Genomic DNA, 18,635 nt, shown 5'->3' on the forward strand with positions numbered 1-18,635 from the left:
ACCGTCTTGCTCACCTTTGATTGGTAATCCTTGATAAAATTTCTTCGTTTCATAGACGGGGTTGGAACCTAGGTCTTTCCAGCTAAAGAGATCCGTCGAAACCAACTGAAATACCGACGCTCAATCTTTCTAATTTGTTCAAAAAAATAAAATTAAAAAAACAAAAACTATGCATTCCAGTTCTAATGAAATCGTGGTCAACTTTTCTATAACAAAAATTCGCCAAACTGTTTATTCAGATCACAAACCTTATAATAGTTTCATGGTGATTTACTACTATTTTTATTAGGCCAAATCAATTAAGGATATGGGCATCCGTAGTTCAATCGGGTTCAACGATGTTCGTTGATTCTAACTCAGATTATTCATTTGATGGGAAAGATCTGAGTTAGAATCCTGTCCAAGACGCGAAAAACCTTTATCGGGGCTTTTCAAATGAAGGTGAGTTAGCCAGCCTCATAGGGTTTCTGAGTTTCCTCTCAGAAACTCAGGCTTTTTTGTCCAACAGCCAGGCAAATTGGTCAAGAGAACACACTCAATTTACGGACAAAAAATATACATTACAACCAATAGTTCATAAGATGGTGGCGTACGCTGCCAATTCACATTTAGCTGATAAGACATGAATGTTCCCATCTTAAGAAGAATCCTAATCCATGTTGTCGATCTTTTTTTAGTTTAATAAGTTACCAAAATCATTTAGAAAAAAAATATTATTAAATAGGATCGCGATTAACTGACACTCGGTATAAGGGATGTGGAGAATTCCGGAATAGTTTGAGAGAAATTTTCCCCAATGAGTTAAATCATTTGAAACAGGATAAATCCATCTCGAAACACTAATAAATCAGCTAAAATATTTTAGCTTATCCAAATTACGTTAGTTTTTTGGATAAGAGCATTCCATCTCTTTGTGTATCTGAATTAATACTCAGATTAAGGTATAGATTTTTAGATGAATAGAAAGATTTATAGATTAGATAAATAGATAGGATGGCATTATCGTTGTTAATGAGCTATTGTTATATAAAGACAGCATCTGGGTTTTCTTCAAAAAAAAAAAAAAAATTGAAGAGATGATCGCATGCATGATCACCTGCATTACGCCAGGGTTTGTAGTAGTGGAGGAAGAAAGGCAATAGCATTTCACAGATAACGTCGACTGAAAGAATACAGGCGTAGATCGAATGTGAAGTGCTTCCACACCGACCTATCGCGTTTCCGAAGCGGAAGGAAGATCAATAAAGTAGGTCGATTCTGCCGTTTGTCCCGCCTCTGGCGGTGTGCAAGGTGGATGGTGACGGAGGGGTGAGCAGAAAGACATAAAGGTCACCTTGTGTGGGATCTATGTGTGCGCGCGCTCATGGTAAAACGTGGGCGCGGATATGAAGTATGTGTGTGTGTGTGTGTGTGTGTATGTATGCGTGCACATGCGCTCAAGTGAATGTGTTTGAGCCGCTACTGTCCCGGTACAATATCTCGACAGGTGAGTTACAGATAAACGGTTATCTGGGTTTTAACTTTTTTGTTGTTGTTGTAAGTGGAAAGATGGACATGTTAAAACTTAGTGTTGTAGTTTTGACAGTAAAGATTTTTTTTTTGTAGCATACACCGAAAATAGTGTCCTACCGACAAGCAATATCTTAATATTAAAATATTTACAACGTATTTTCTCAAATGATTCACTTTTTGAATAAACTTTGTCCTTCTCTTGTTGTTGTTTTCAGATTTCCACACACACACACACACACGCACACGCACGCACGCACGCGTGTAAAACATTCTGGGTGCCTTTTAAAGAATTCGAGAACTAAACGACAATGTAATTAAAGAAGGAACAGCATCTCGAGGATTTATTTATTTTTTCTTGAGGCTTCTAAAAAAACATCGAATAAGCTATCGTTTGTTCAAATCCCCTGAGGATTGAAGCTCAGAGATCACAGAGATCTCTGAGCTTCATGATCTCTGTGATCATCGTTTGATAGCATTATGGGAACGTTTTTTTTTTTTTTGAAAAAAATAAGAATTTAAAGAAAGAAAATTCTTTTCTCTCATTAAAATCAGCAGCTTTACATTTCCTTGTTCAGTACTCGTCGACATTTAATATATCTGAATTTCACCCATATTTTGATAATTTTTCTATTTTTTTTAAAATAAATATGATGTTTATTATCCATGCAGTATTAAAACCTTATTAGAAAGTAACATAAACTACTATTTTGAGCATATCAATTGCATTATTATATTTGGGAACGAGAGTATGTATCTGATGTTACAAATATCGTTTGGCCGATAACATATGAATATAAAAAAGATTTTTTTGACAAATTCATTTACGTTTTGCGTGTTATATTACATTATTCTCATTTCTTAAATTTCTTCCAATTACGTAACTAAAAAAGCTTGTGTATTTCGTCTCCAGAAACAGTTACTATTCTACGAGTTTCAGTTATGATGATTTTCGTCATGACTTTTACATTTACCGAATTGTGCAAACTTTGATTAAAATCAACGATATTTATTTAAACAATCTTCGAAAACAAATTCCGATGTGTAGTTCCGTAAAGCACACATACATACACACTTATACCTTAAGTGTCTTAGCTAAAGCACGGAATGATCACGAAATTATTGTCGGTTATTGGACACGCAAAACGAAAATCTAAAAGCAAATAAAATGTTTAGATTCTTTCAAGATGGCACCTCTTATCGAAGATTGTTATGACTCTTAGTTTTGTGAGCGGTAAAAGTTCAACAATGCGCATGAGTCATACACAGCGTTTCGTTATTGGTTAGTCTACAACAGCGGTGCGCTATTTCGCCTTCTGGTATGATGCCGTCCCTGTAAAGGTCCGTCCTCTGCAGAACATCTTATGTAAAGCAAACGGCCTGTCAGCCATTAGTCATAGAAGGCAATTGCCCTTTGCAAGCATTGCACTTACTTCAGCACACAATGGTTACGATGTAATCACGTTCTAACATTGTGTACCTTTTTCTTCGACTTTTTGGGCAGATAATGGGATCTGTTAGACTATTATAATTAAGCAATGAAAGAATGCTATTAGGGACAAATGTTGTTTTCACGTAGTTTTCATTGTGACAGCAATTATAGTTGTGATTATGTTTTGTTAGGATATTCTATTGATTTCAAATTTAGTTAAAAGCACAACTCCCAGGCAAACAAATAGGCTTATTTAATTAAAACATTTTCGGATACTTCTCATGGGGCTATCAGAAGATGCGATTTCATCTAAAGTAATTCATGACCTTCAGTCTCTTTTATTTTACTAACAATCTCTCTCTCTCTCTCTCTCTCTCTTTCTCACACATACACAAACAAACACTTATTTACGGCAAAAGAGACTAAGTAAGGTTTGTACGCCAATATATTTATATCTGTTCATTGCGTGGATACTTCTGGCCGTTTGTTTTTCCTCTTTGACAAGTTGAAAAACCCGACCACCACTGCATAAGACTGGCTAACTCGCCTTCAAATGTAAGAGTTTTAGAGACGATTCATTGTAGTTTCTGCATATTCGTTGCTTTTCAACTTAGCATTTATTTCTGTATTCAAAACCCATCGCATCGTGTGCTTTCAAATGAAGATTTTACTCGCGAACTGGGAGTTATATACTAGTAGTTCGCAGAAAGAAACTATATTTGTGTTAAATATTTTAGAGCATACAGATGGTATTCAGAGGCTCTAATTGAAATATAATATCTACGTACTACACGCTATTTTTTTTATTTTTTTTTGTTCCCGTTTATCAGCTAATACAATGGCTTAACTATTAAGTCGAGTGCTTACAATATACAACTGTGTTTTATGTTCGCGTATTTCAAGAATAGTATGGATTAATTTTGAAACATGAAAATTTACAGATATTTCTTTTTATTGAGATTTCAATTAGTATAACGTGTACAAAAATATAAACACCTATTCTGAATTGCAACCGTGATGTGAGAGGCCAGAATGTGACTGACTAATATTTCTGCTCGTCTGTTGAGAAACACGTACACGGCAAATGCTCAATTGTCCTGTCCCCGCATCCTATAGCTCATCGTTTCGGGGTGTAATAGAGCTTCCTAAAGTTGGCGTCCCGCAACAGCTTAATTCCCCTTCCCTGATCCCCCATCTCCTTTCGTCTCCCTCCCTTCTCGCTACTCCCATTACTACGACGCTTTGACCTGCAATTCGATTAAAGTACGAAGAATGCCACAACCTCATTCAGAGCTAGTTTCTGTAGCAAACAACCAATCATCATTAAACCTTTCATGAAATTAAAAGCAAAAAAAAAGGGATAAAAGTGCTTAATTTTTGTGAGAAAGAGGCTGGGAAACTCTTCTGTCAGAAATGCATTAATATTTCTTAAATATCACTGCGTATTTTCGAAACATCTAAACCTCTTTTCAATAGTCTTTACTGTGTGAATGTTTACATCAAAAAGGACGTGATTTTTCACTTCAGGATATCCATGACATTGTCCAGAACTCCTCCAAAGCGCAGTTGCCAGGATGTCCTGGCTCTTGAGACCTTGATAGGTTTTGTGGAGACGTCTCAGCGATGTTAGGTACCCACCTACGTTCTAACGGTGCTTAAACCCAGCAGTGTAAGTGTAAATATCATGCGGGATGAAAAATCTGACAAGCACTGCATAAGAGATCAACTAACGCATCTCCGATTGAAAAGCCGATGAAGCTTCTTCATGTCCTAGAAATAAAAAGAATGCGACTTTGCTGTTCGAGATTTATTCCTTTGAGTTTAAACAACAATAATAATCTCATTAAACAAGATACTTCTTCTTTGACCACTTTCTTATAAATATGCTTGGAAATCGCAACATTGAGTTCATATATTAATAAATAATTTATGCTATTAAATGATAACGAAGTGGTAATGATTGAAAGAAAAGAAAAGGTTTTCGGTAGTTATCATATTTTGAAGACACTGGAATATATTTTTACTACCGTGAAAGACTCGATAAAACATGCCTTTATTCAAGCCTTAATGAATATGTGATCTACATTGATTGAATAGTTGTAGCAAATCGTAAAACGTAACACAGTATAAACCTGGGATGTAATCCTGATTCATAGTCCTTCAGCCCCGTTTTACCCTGTACAGTAAGCAGCTTTATGCAAAATGCATTGGGATCGTGATCAGTGGGTAAATTTTAACGATAATGAAGGGCTGTTATGTTATTCTGAATCTGATACGCGATACAGAAACAGTAACTAAGAATATTTATGACGTCATAACTGACGAAGTGATAGTCGTAATATCAATAGTTGTAATATATTCCCCTGTTTGGACTGTCGAAACTTAAATCAGACAACAGTATGAAGTTTTGAAGTATGTTAAAAATGTTTTAACCATTGTTAATGATTAAAACATTTTTTCTAGAGTAAAATATACCAACAACTTTTACCTAAACATTGATAAATATTTATTTATACTTCTAAATATAAATAATCAAAGTATCGAAAATCAGTATGTTAACTAAATTAATATTTAATACCTCTCTTTTTCTTTCTCTCTCTGGTAAGAAATAAGTGAATAAAGAATAAAAACAGGCAACTGTTCAGATTCTTATAAAGTTTAATTCTCCAAAGATTTCGGTATCGATTCGTTTAGTCTTCGTAATGTATTAGCATTCAAATTTGGTTTTTCATGAAGGACTTACAGGCAATCTTTCAATCTGGCTTAACGAGTGCCACATGTCGAGTTGGGTAATTAGTTTACTTCTCCTGTAGGAGAAGAACTTCCCTGCATCTTACGATCCTTATTATCTTCCTTGAAGCTTAAGCAGTTTACATTTGTTATCGTTGTACCAGAAGGTTATTGGAAGGTCGTTTCCATTGGTATCCGAGAGCGAACTGCGCTGATGGCAGAGAGAAATAAATGAGCGTTGATTTTATTTTGTTGCTGTTCAATATTCAAAGGTGGGTTTTAATTAATTAGAATAAAATGTTAGATATCACCTTAATAAAAAACTGGAAATAAAATAAGTAAAAAAATAAGGAACTTTACAATAATAATAATAATAAGCTTAATAGAGTATTAGCTTAAGCAATGTAACGAAGACAAAATGAATATTTGACCATACCGAAAAATCCTCTTATAGGAACGTTCCAGTAGGAGAATGTGTAAACTGGGGTTTATGAGAATGGCAGAAATTGTGAATCAATACTTTTAACTTTGCTTTCTTTAAGAATTAGTAGTTTAATAAAGATCGCAAATGAATAAACAGATTACATGAACAATTTCGTTGCTACCTCACTTTTTTTTTTTTGGCTAGATAGGTGAAGCAAGAATGCTTTTCATATTCCCCTTTACCTGTAGAAGAAAATGTATGGATGGAGTGTTATTGAGCTATAAGCTCTGGTCATGGCGGGGTAACGGCAATAGCCGGTCCTCAGTTAAAACTTCATTGGCTACAGCATTGCTACCTGTTAACCTCTGGAGGTTATCCCCGCTACCTCATTATTTATTTATTTATTTATTATTATTATCATTATTATTATTATTATTATTTTGGCTAGATGGGTGAAGCAAAAATGCTTTTCATATTCCCCGTTATCTGTAAAGAAAATGTATGGATGGGGTAATATAGAGCTATAAGCTCTGATCATGGCAGGGGGGGTAACAGCAACATCCGAGCCTCAGCTAAAACTTCATTGGCTACAGTATTGCCATCCATTACCCTCCCTGGGTACCAATTTTAGTCGCCTCGTACGACATGCATGGGCTGCAGTGGAGCTATTCTTATCCCGGCCACCACACGGGGATTGACCTTTATTTCGAATAAATAATAACAGATGTGTAAATAGATTTCTTGTTTTTTATTTATTTTGCAAGAAAAAAGTAAAAATATATTTTTGAAAATTTTATTATAATAAAAGTTTACAATATTTGTTATAAAACATCATAAAAATTAACCTAAAATATTTCTTTGGATAAAAAAAAAATCATTTCCATGTTGACTGTAAATTATTCCCCATTCATTGGAATATAGTGCTGTAAACTATCATCGCAGCATTTCATTCCTACATTAAAATAATTAAATAAAAAACTGAACAAAGGATTTACAGAGACCAGTCACAAATCGTTGCTAAAATAAAACTAATTTGACTGATATATTTATTTTCTATAATTTCTAAATAATTTCTTTAAGTTTGAGACCATTCTGGGAGTGAGGCTACTAACATAATTTGAATGTTGTTTAGCTCGATGGGTTCCAAACTTGATAAAGTTCTACAGTTTTCCTAATTTTGCAAAATGATGATAACTTAACAATATTTAGGAACAAATTAGGACACATTCTTTTATTTATTTTCTAGGCACTAGTGAGGCTTCTCTTGAAATTAAGTACATTTAGTATACTATACGTGAGTATATGTATTGACAGAAGTAGCTTTGCTCAGAGTTTCTTGAAATGTTTTACATACGTTCATAAAGTAGAAATATCTGTCCAGATTTTATATGAAGTCAATATTATTATTACGTAACACCTCCAAGGAGTCCAAGGGCTCATCGCGGGAAAGTACTCTACTCCACCCGCCACACACTCTAACCGTCTCCCCTACTACTTCATTCTCTTACTGCACACAACTACAATCGTCCATCACCACCAACAATAGTATTTTTTTATCTGTAAATTGCGTGTGATCTGATGGCCGATTTGCCTGTACACGGGATGAAAAACCCGAGTATCTGAGAGAAAAACCCTGCTATTCCCGTATGATATCTCAGATATTTTAATTCAACGGGTTTTTCATCTTTAACAACAGGTTTTCATTGTGATTATAATATTGTTTTTATTATTTTAATTTTTTTATTACATTTTTCTTTATGTCTCTGCTATTCGTTCTATTATAGCACCATGTGATTAAGATAGATCAAATCTACTAGTTTTGAAGTGCATGTAATTTTTAGATCCTACAGTTGTGATGCCTAATTATGTTTACATTAATTATGTTTAATTATGTTTTCTTAAATAATTTTAGCTGAGCCCAGGATGCGAAAACTCAAGTGATTGTAAGGAAAAATCCTACTACAATATCGCAGTATTGAAATAGGAAAATTCTTCAACATCAGCTAAAAAGCCCTTATAAAGGTATCTTGCATCTTAGACATGGTTGAAACCTAAGTCTTGCCAATTCAAGAATAAATAAGCACACTGTCGTTGCGACAGCGTTACGGAAGTTCCCCTTTCGGAATCGCACATTAATGGACCAAGCCAATGGTTCGCGAACTTTTTTTTTCTGTCCACGATCCAAAATACAGTCATCCCTCGACTTACGTCCGGGTTCCGTTCCATCCGGACGTAACTCGAGTCGGACGTAAGTCGATATATTAAATCAACAGAATTATACGGGTTAGGGACTTCACTGTAATAAGTATACTGTTATTTTAATTATTGTTTGGATGGAGAAACATGACCTTGAACTTGGTGAAGATCACCGTTATAAGATGGATGACCTGGAGCATTTTATCTAAAATTAAAAAAAAAAATTAATTCTACATTTTCTTTCACACAATAACTTTCCATTTCACTCGCATAACAGTTGATTAAGGCATCCGCAAACAATTTTTGAGTCATCCACGACTTCTTATTTCTCCGATAATGAACTGAAAGTATATGCTTCCTAATGATTTTCATAGCTCGTGGATTCCCACTGTGCCATATTACAAATAGTTTTAGCCATTTGTAATATGGCTAAAACCATTTAGTGGCTGGGATATTGTAATATTCCAGCCACATTACCCCCACCCCCCAACAGAGTCGTAACACGATCTTTAAGAGCTTTGAAATCAGACATAGATTTTAGTTTTTTGTGGATGAATTGTCCGCTCGGGCATTTTTTTCCGAAACAAGGACGTTTCATCCATATTAAATATTTGCTGTGACAAATAATTTTCCTTCGTAATAATTTTATCCAATTTTTCGACAAAACTCCTTGGCAACCTTCTCGGCACTTGCAGATTCCCCATACATTTTCACATTATGCAGCGCAAAACGCTGCTTGAATCTTACGAACCAAGCAGAAGAAGCGTTGAATTCGTAATCACAATCGGGTTTTGCTTTCTCCTTCAACATGTTGAAGAGACTTAGTGCCTTAGCGGTTATGGTCACAGCGCTAAGGGGTATGCGCTTTTGGTTCAGGCCCTCTATCAATGATGCAAGTAACATTTCCATATCACTGATAGGACCCTGTCGTTACTTCGTGACGACAGGGTCCTATCATTACTATCGTCGATTTAATGGAAGCAGATCCTTTCACAGCCTCTACGATTTTATCCTTATTTTTTAAAATGGTCGTCACTGTAGAATGAGACCATCCGAACTTGCAACTTCGTTTCAAGATCAATTGTTCGCCTCTTTTCCTGTGATTCTTCACTAGGTTTTTTGATTGTGCGGGTTAGGGGCCATGCCATATATTTAACGATAAATACCAAATAACCCATTTCTCAAACACAAAATCAAAAGAGGAACTGTTGAAGACACATGCCGACTGCCGAGGAAGGTTGCCGCTGACCACTGTGCATGCTTGACCTTACTCTCGCTTGCTTCTTGTTCGAAAGTACAGCCGAAAATGTTATTTATTCCCTTATGGGTTCACGGACGTATCTTTGAAAGGACGTAAGTCGAGGGATGACTCTATTTGAAAACCGTACACTCCTTGCAACTCCAAACGGTATATATATACTCGATACTTTCTACAACAAATTGCCGTCGTAGATTTGCCCAATTTCATTGTTTTTCTGAATAAAGTTCAATTGAATTCGAATAAAACAAAAGATGGTTTTGTTCGAGAAACCTTTATAAGGGCTTTTTCAGTTGACGTCGAAGCATTCTCCGATTACAACACATTGGTAGGATTTTTCCTTCTGGCAGTGAAGTTCATATATAAACTTCATCCTTATCTAATAATTAAATTCAGTAATTATTTTCAGAATTTACAACCTAAGTTCGGGTAGGCGAAGGCTTTAAGATAAAAGAATGACGCATCTATATTCTGTTTTATATCTCCTTCTGCAACTATCAGATCTTTCTGATCACTAATTATTATTGGCACAAGGATTTGATAGCGTCAAATTACTGTAAAATTTCCGTGATAATGACTACTAATATGCACTTAGATTAATGTCGCAGTGGCAACCTTAGGTATTGGAAAAGATAAGAATGGTTTCCTAACAGACATTTCTGGTAAATCGGGAGCATTTTACAAGGAACATTTCCAATAAGAGATGGTAATTTTTTTTATGACTTCCATTGTGAGTAATTTGGATTTAAAACTCTAGATTTTTTCTGAATCAAAAATTGAATTTAAAATCTCTTTACGATACTTATTTATTTATGGCTGAAATTATGAAAGTCATATTAACCTTTTATCGCTAGTTTCTTAACAAATTTATTGCGAATTGTTCATTATTTTTCAGGATTCTGACTTTATCAGCTGTCACATTTCAATCTTCTAAAATGCACTCTTATTGCATCAACCCACGCATATCTTGGTCTTTCCGTGGTCATTTTATTTTCTGCAATTTTTGCTTGAAATCCTGTTTTGCTAATCGTTCATATCTTATGTTTAAGTGACAATAAAATCTTACATTAACTCTGCTTAAACATCCTTAAATAATGATAATGTCGAAGGTATTTTTCCTTCTGATATCTTCATTTATAATATGTTTTGCTACTGGTGCTGGCTTTTATCACTCTTCCTCCCTCTCCCGACTTTTCTCAGAGCTTCCACGTCTGTAGTCTCTATTTTCGAGCAAGTGATTTGTTTCTAATCCGAGAGATGAAATCTGAGAGATCGAATACTGTGTTTGTTGAAACAAGTGTTGGAGATAGCATTATATTTCAAATCATGTTTATCAACAGCGAGTGGACCTACCTTTATTTGTGATCATACTTTTTCAACCCTCTAGGCATACTTGCCGTCAGATTATTATTTTTTTTTTATAATATATTAGTCTGGCATTTTCTGCTATACGATCTGAAACTTTGGTTGTCACCCAAAATGTCACTTCGTCCCAAATAAATTCTATTAGATTGAGGTCGTAACTCAGTCAGTGAAGCTATCAAAGCATGTCCTAGTTGCACCTTTAATATGACTTATACGCTATCATGTTAAAAGACAAGGGTCTGTTTCTTACAACTGCCACACTGTAGAAAGCATTGTCCTATTCAGAAGTGTTATGTATCCAAAGCTGGTTTCATTATTTTAGACGCTACAACCAAGTGTCTGTTCATAGCAGAAAAAGCAGCTCTACACAATTACACCTTCATCTGCAAACTTCACATTTGTGTTTGATACGCTCAAGCATAAGGCATTCGCGTGTCATCCGGCACACTCACACTCGTCCTTCCAACTGGAAAAAGGGCCTTGTCTCTTCATATTACCGTTTTTAATTCTCTACAGACTAGTCACGATTTTATATATTCATTATTTTACAAATAACAACACTAACCAGTAACTCCTCAAACGACTTATACTAGCGACTCAATTTTCTACTGAGCTACTAATCTGAAGACGATATTAGGTGATTGCAGTAAAAATGTGCTATATTTCATTTTTAATATCTTGAAATAATGAACTTTAAAACCTTTAAAAAATAAATACAACACTTTTTCTAAAATTTAGTGAGAAAAAATTAATGGCATTGTCTATAAATAATACACCAAGTTAAGAGTCTTCAAGGAAGCTTCATAGTGGCGAATCACCAAACAACAACTTGACGGTGTTAATATATCTTTCGATTATTTGGAGCATGATTTGATAATTTAGTAAATTTAGTAATATTTTCTTAAATTTAAAAGTTTAGTAATTTTTCGTTATGTTTCTTAAAGGTGAGTAAGATTACACAGTGAATTTAATAAACTACTAAACATACTAAACGATAGCTAGAGATGATATTTTAATAATAAAAGAACTGCCAACTAGCTCAAACAAAATAAAGTAAAAACTTAAATTACCATGAAAAGACAGCATAAACCCAGAATTCTCTAAATTGTCTGGGAAAAAAATCATCAGAGATTATTTATTTAGTTTAACAAAATATATATTAAAACGCATATACATACCAGCAAAATCAAAGTTCAATTTTCGTCAAGAAGAGGGGAATCATACACAGAGGTAGCAGAGTTTTCCGCTCCCAGAAACTCGTTTTTCATTCCTCATACGAGTACTAGTAAATCGGTTACACACACACACACGCGCGCGCACGCACACACACACACACACACACACAAAATACAATGAATGGGTGGTAGAGATGGTAGATTACGTAACATATCGGTAAACGGTGAATGGTGGATTATGTAGTGTGTAGAGTGTGTGGTGTGTCCTCCTACATTGAGTCTTTGGGCGTCATGGAGATGTGTCAGGTAATAATAATAATAATGATTCATTTGTTTGTTTGTTTTTTATGAGAGAAAACATGGTTTTTAAATCAGCAACTTAACAAAATCTATTGTAGAACACACGTAAGTGCATACAAATAAATATAAAATAGGATTAGGAAACTTCGTTTCTTTATTTCTAACTTGCTTTGAGAATGTGCTCACTCCCAGTAATACTAACCGGATCGATTACTGGCTCTTCTTCAACTCATCCGCTCCTTGGGACATGTCCCAAAGAACGGATGAGTTGAAGAAGAGCCAGTAAAAACGGATGAGTTGAAAAAGAGCCAGAAGAATAAAGAAATTGAAGAAGAATCCCATAGGTATGTGTCAAGGCAAATTAATGCAGCCAGCAGACCACTCCCCTGCTGCATCCCCTAAGAAGAAATAATCATGCCTGTAGATATGTGTTCAAGGGGCTGGTTTGCTTGTTTTGAGGGACAAAAAATCAGAGTTTCAGGGAGAAAAGACCTTCAAACCCTTATAATACTGGCTAACTCACCATTCAATTGAAAAGACCTGATAAAGGTTCTGCACGTAATAAACGAAATTCGAATCCTGGTTTTTCCTACCAAAAGATTCGTCTATACACCAACTGAGCTCTCGAGGCTCTACCGACTACTCACTGATTTCCAAAACTTAGGGTTAAAGGAGTGTTGCCCACTCCCTTTGGACAATGAAAAGGTGCTAGACGATTTCACTCCCATTGGAGAAGGAAAAGGTGATAGAAGATTTATTATTTATTTATAGAAAAAAGAAATACTTTTAATTATCTCAGATGTGAAAAAAACTATGGAGATAAAAAAATAAATAAAATAAACACTTTCAATGTTTTACATTACTTACGTTTACTTTTAAAGTCATTTTAAAGTGGTTGACTTATAATCTCCTTCTCCACTACAAACTGTCATCTCAAGAACCTTCCTGCAACCCTCTGCGTCACATTGCGTCTACAACTCCTCTCTATTTAAGTCTTAACCTTACCGACTCGACTCTCCTCTCTTCCGTCATCCTGGTGGTAGTGGTGGTGAACAATTTATCACTCTCTACGGCCATCTTGTTTGTGGCATCCGTTGAACATTCTCATAGCACTGTAAAGATCGACGTTCCAAGCTGTCCATCACATTTTCTTGAAAATTCAATCTCTTCATCATGATCTACTTCCGAACTCATTGAAGATGAGATATCCACATACTTCGTCGTAAGCCATCAATCTCTACAGCTCTTATATGACTCTTCCGCCTCGTATTCAGTGTCCGTCATTCTCTCCATACATCAAACGCTCTCTACACTATCATTTCGAGTATCGTCTTGTTTCCTCTGGAACGTCTCGACTCCATAGCACATCATTCAATTGCTTAATAGCATTACGGAATTGGTTGACACGATCATCTAAATCTTTCTCACATGTCCTGACTTATGAATAATAGATCCTAAGTATCTGAAAAGATCTACTGCTTTAACCTTACAGACTAGGAGATCTTAGTCTGCTTTCTCTACCAACCACCACATTTTTTGTCTTGATAAAATTTACTTTTACATCTCCTGTGCTATAAATATCAACCCAGTTGCCTTATCATGAAATGACTGCCATTTTGATCTTGAGCAATTATCTCTTGATCGTCGGCAAATAATAGTGAATGAAGACTGCTGTTTCCAGTCTCATTTTCCATAGCTCTACGGATAAATCTTAAACAAGGTCGGTAACATACCACATCGTTTTCTCACACCTTTGGATATTAAAAACTCGGCCAATACCATTCCACCATTCTTAATCAAACTGACGATTGACTTACTCACGTTCACTTTTCTCATCGATTCCCCCTCCCCCCCCCCCCCAGAGTCTGTTAATAGGGACGAAATCGTAGGCCTTTTCAAGATCCGTAAAAATCAAATGTGTTTCCTTCCATTTGGCGATTCTTTTTTTTATGATCTGTATTGTGATGAAAATATTATCAATGCAATGTCAATCTGTTCATCTGACACAAAAGGCAATACTCTTCTCTAACCTTGTAGTTCACTGATGCCCATGTAGGTTCTAGAGAATATACTAAACGAATTAAAAATAAATTCATCAGATGAAAAACTAAAGAAAAATAAACAGAACGAGATATCACATGGAAACGGAATGGCAAACATCCGATATCCTAAACAAATATTAAATTATAAACCAAAAGAAAAGAAAAGACAAGGCAAACCTCAAAAAAAAAAAAAGATTAAGTTAACGAAAGAGATTGGAACAGATAAAAAATTCGGTATTGGTGATTAGTCTAGTCTTATGATGATGGTGATAATCGGTAATATTTTACTATTAGTCAGGAACAATCCCCTCTCTTGAGAGGTTTGGTCTCAAAGTACAAGATTCAACAATCTTTCCTACGAACGATTTCAATCTCGTCTTGGGGGTCATCCTGCGTAGAATAGAATGCAGATTTACTTTTAAAAAGTAAGAGATAATATAAGCATGAAAACGAGCTTAATTTACTTGTTTCATGAATGCAAGCCTCGGTGAACGGTCCAGATTTTTTTAATAATACAAACTGGTGAAATGATTGAAAAAATTAAGAGTTAATACAATACTTATAAGTATTTTTAACTCAAAATAAGTGAATGCAACATTCAGTAACCATTCAAAAGAATAACCTATTAAAAACTGCTAACCATAATTATGACAAAAATTCAGATAAAAAAAATTCATGATTATATGTTTAATATACACAACTTCATGCAATAATCATATTAAATATTTGCGCAGCTCGTTTATTAAACGGATTTAATTTTCAAGTAAGGTTATTAAAATGATGCTAAATTACTTCCGTTTCACTATCAAAACGTTCTTATTAGTATTAAAATCACGCAAATGTATTCATTTCTGCAAGTCACATAACAACTAAAAAACTACAATTAATATTTTGTTTCTGCCCGTTTTTTATTCAGAACAAAATGCTGTGTGCCCGCCCCAGTTCTAAATATGGATATTCTATTTATATACTTTTCTCTTTGTATTGCATACTTCATTAAATATTTATCTTAACGTTTCCTTGATTTTTGACGCCATGCTTGTAAACTAGTTCATCTAGAAATGTAAAAATATATGTGTAAGGTTACTTATATGGTGTTATCATTTTTACCAGTTTCCTGTAAACAATATGATAAGAGATTTCCGATAATGCTAATCCTTGACCCGATTAAGCCTCCTTTTGTAAATATCAACAAGTAAACATCGAAAAAATGTGTCCGTGTAAGCAGTAATTGTATGAAAGGATAATTATATGAAATACGTTAAGTAATTATCAAATATTTTAAAGAACCTTTAGAGATCATGTCTTAATCTATTTGACTAATTATATATTTTTACTCTAAATTCCATCTGGGAAAGAATGTGGAATTTAAAAGCATACCGATGTCGGGCTAGGGAAGAAGAATACTTCTTAGTATTTTATTTGAATGTTTATATTGCATAATTTATAATTTTAAAATATAATCGCAGATGATTTTTATATTATTATTTAGGGATTTTTTTTTTATTTATAATAAAATGTATCTTGTGGAACACAGATTTTTATCCCCATTAAAACAAAGCTACTATTTGCTCTCTTAAGATTTTTGGTTTCTGCCTGGTCTCTGAAGAGAACTAACCATTTTGAAACAGCTATCAGGCCAGTGGAACCTTAGGTACTAATAAAAGGCGAATATATAGACGCTTGGGCAGCGCCCATGTCTTTTAAGAAGTGAAGCTAAGGCAACTCGTGGATGCCGAGGATTGTATTCTCGTAAATAATGTTGCTTTGAAATAATGTTGGATCTAATATCCCCTTTGCCTATGTAATAATAATTTTTAACACTTTATTTGTTTGCATACATGTAATAATTACATTATAAATTAGAGAAATTACAAAATTTAAAGATTATAAAAATTACATTGATTTCTGAAATCTTTTTTTGCACAATTATACTAATCGTCTTTAATGACATTCCAGCTTGTAATTTTTTACGAAATTCAGCACTAAGTGCTGCATATGTGATTCATTTTCTACATTGCATTTCAATTAAGATTTTGATAATAATACTTTTTTGATCTACATTTACAACAGGTGTTCTTCTAATATTAACAATGAAGATTACACGGAATTTTTGAATAATGGATAATAATAATAACAATATGATAATGTCTCAGATAAATTATATACATATGATTATTACAGATAATTTTTTTTGCATTTTCACACATTATGTATAAAATAACAATTTTTCTATTTTCATCGTACAGAGTATTTACATATTTACAATTAATGAATATTACACTTGATACTCTGTACATTATACCGTACGCAGTTTAAGGCATATTATTTCTTTTCAGTATTTTTTTTTCTTTGGATACAAATTCATATACTTTTTTTTCTAAAATATCTGTATCTTCATTATTATTATACATCGTACTGACTGTTTTGTAATTTCCAGTTTTTGATTATGAGGATTACGTATGGATGAGTGAGACGGATTAATCCCATCTACTTCGAAGCTTGGGTTAGCTTTTATATGAAGAGAGTTGGATTTAGCCTTCACTGTTTATGTTGTTGTTACTGTTTATGAATGGGATGTAGGCATTGGAAGCTGGTGATTTGTGATGTGAATATTAGTGTTTATGGTATCTTAACTTTATTGGTATATTTTCCAGAGTTCGTATTTTAATGTTCTGTAGTTATCTATGTGTTTTAAATTTCTTGGTAGGTTGTTGAGTAGCGTGGGTATCTGATGTGATCTCACAAAAGAACCGTATGAGTTGTTGAATGGATGTAGAGAGTTGTTGTAGGTCGTGTTATACGATATGTGTTTCTGTTGTTTCGATAGGTGATGTTGAAGTAATTCCTTATTAATGTTATGTAATGTTTCAGATTTTTAATTCTCAGGATTCTGATTATTAATAATAATAATAATAATAATAATAATAATAATAATAATAATAATAATAATAGGATAGAGTTATAATTATTATAATGACTGGCAATACGACTTCTCAAGTAAAAGTTTTTTTTTTTTAATGTTCCACACTCTCCCCCTCCCCCTTCCATTTTGAAGAGTGTGTCGATTTATCTTAAAATATCTACGCATATAGCACACATATATTTCAGTGGAAATTTATTGACCACTCAAAAACGTAATTGCATTGAAAATATATTGTCATATGTCTATCACCGCATTTGTCCTCACAGACAAATATTTCACAAGGCCTAACTCTCTATTTTATCATACATTAATTTCAAGATATTAATCATAAGGAGGACAATAGATCAAGTGATTATGGTAAAGTCATGCGCTTATTTAAGCAAAAATATAATAAATAACAATGTGGCAGTGTAATGTAAACCTTCAGAATCATCTTCATTGCAGAGTCCGTGAAATCATATCAATTTCAATAGAGGGACAGGAAGTGAAGACATCGAATAGCTTTTAATAAGTCCGAGCTTTGAGAAAAATGCCCTTAATTTTCTCAAAAGAAAGAATTAAAGACAATATCCAAAGCCGTAGAGCATCCTGCACATTAAGGAAAACATGTTCATGTGTCTCTATCTAATGAACTGCAAAATTAACGAATCGAGGAATATTTCAATATGCAAGATACCAACTGAAGTATTTCTCCATACTACTGCTTCTACTACTACTAATGATACCAATTCAGTGCTTAAATCATCGCGAAATTCTCTGATTTGATTACTTGCAAAGAAAAGATTTATTTATTTTTTAATCCTTTAATGTCTTTTATTCCCAAAGGGAGAAGTTGGAGCTAATTTAACCTTACTAACTTGTTGAAGATCAGTACAGCCTGGCCTGTCTACATCCTTCGGTCCTCACCGGTAGTGAGCTGCGGCTATCAATGAATCAGATAGCTTTTCGGGGAGAGATTACGTCAGATAAGTGCACAGTCATCTCGTGGCCCCGGAGCATTTAAAGGTGCATATCATCTCAAACAGTATAAATTCTGCGGTCGTTTCATCACAGTACTTGCTTTGAGCTATAGAGATAACAATAAGATACATACACATATATTTTATTTAAAAATCAGTTTGTCTCATGGGATTTTAATCAAATCAGTACTAATGTCTGTATAAATATCCATGGAAGAGCATGTTAGAGGTATCAGTTATGTTGATCTAGAGCCTGAGCTCTATCCAATCATGTTCCAAACTCTGATAAATCCGAACGATATGTTAGCCGGTCTCATGC

The 18,635-nt window shown here is 34.2% G+C and overlaps 1 protein-coding gene across 1 annotated transcript in view; it reads left to right on the top strand.

The window, feature by feature from the left end:
• Window positions 1-1,376: 1,376 nt before the first annotated feature.
• Window positions 1,377-18,635, top strand: part of LOC150107506 (adenosine 5'-monophosphoramidase HINT3-like) — a 151,728-nt gene continuing 134,469 nt past the window's right edge. The window contains exon 1 of the mRNA XM_090391356.1: window positions 1,377-1,486. Coding sequence (XP_090247482.1) covers window positions 1,445-1,486 — 42 coding nt within the window. The 5' untranslated portion in view covers window positions 1,377-1,444. The remainder of the gene's footprint in view (window positions 1,487-18,635) is intronic.

The sequence above is a fragment of the Typopeltis vanoorti genome, chromosome 4 (genome assembly GCF_054136105.1).
Source record: "Typopeltis vanoorti isolate ZY-2024b chromosome 4, IOZ_Tvanoo_1.0, whole genome shotgun sequence".
Lineage (NCBI taxonomy): Eukaryota > Metazoa > Arthropoda > Arachnida > Uropygi > Thelyphonidae > Typopeltis > Typopeltis vanoorti.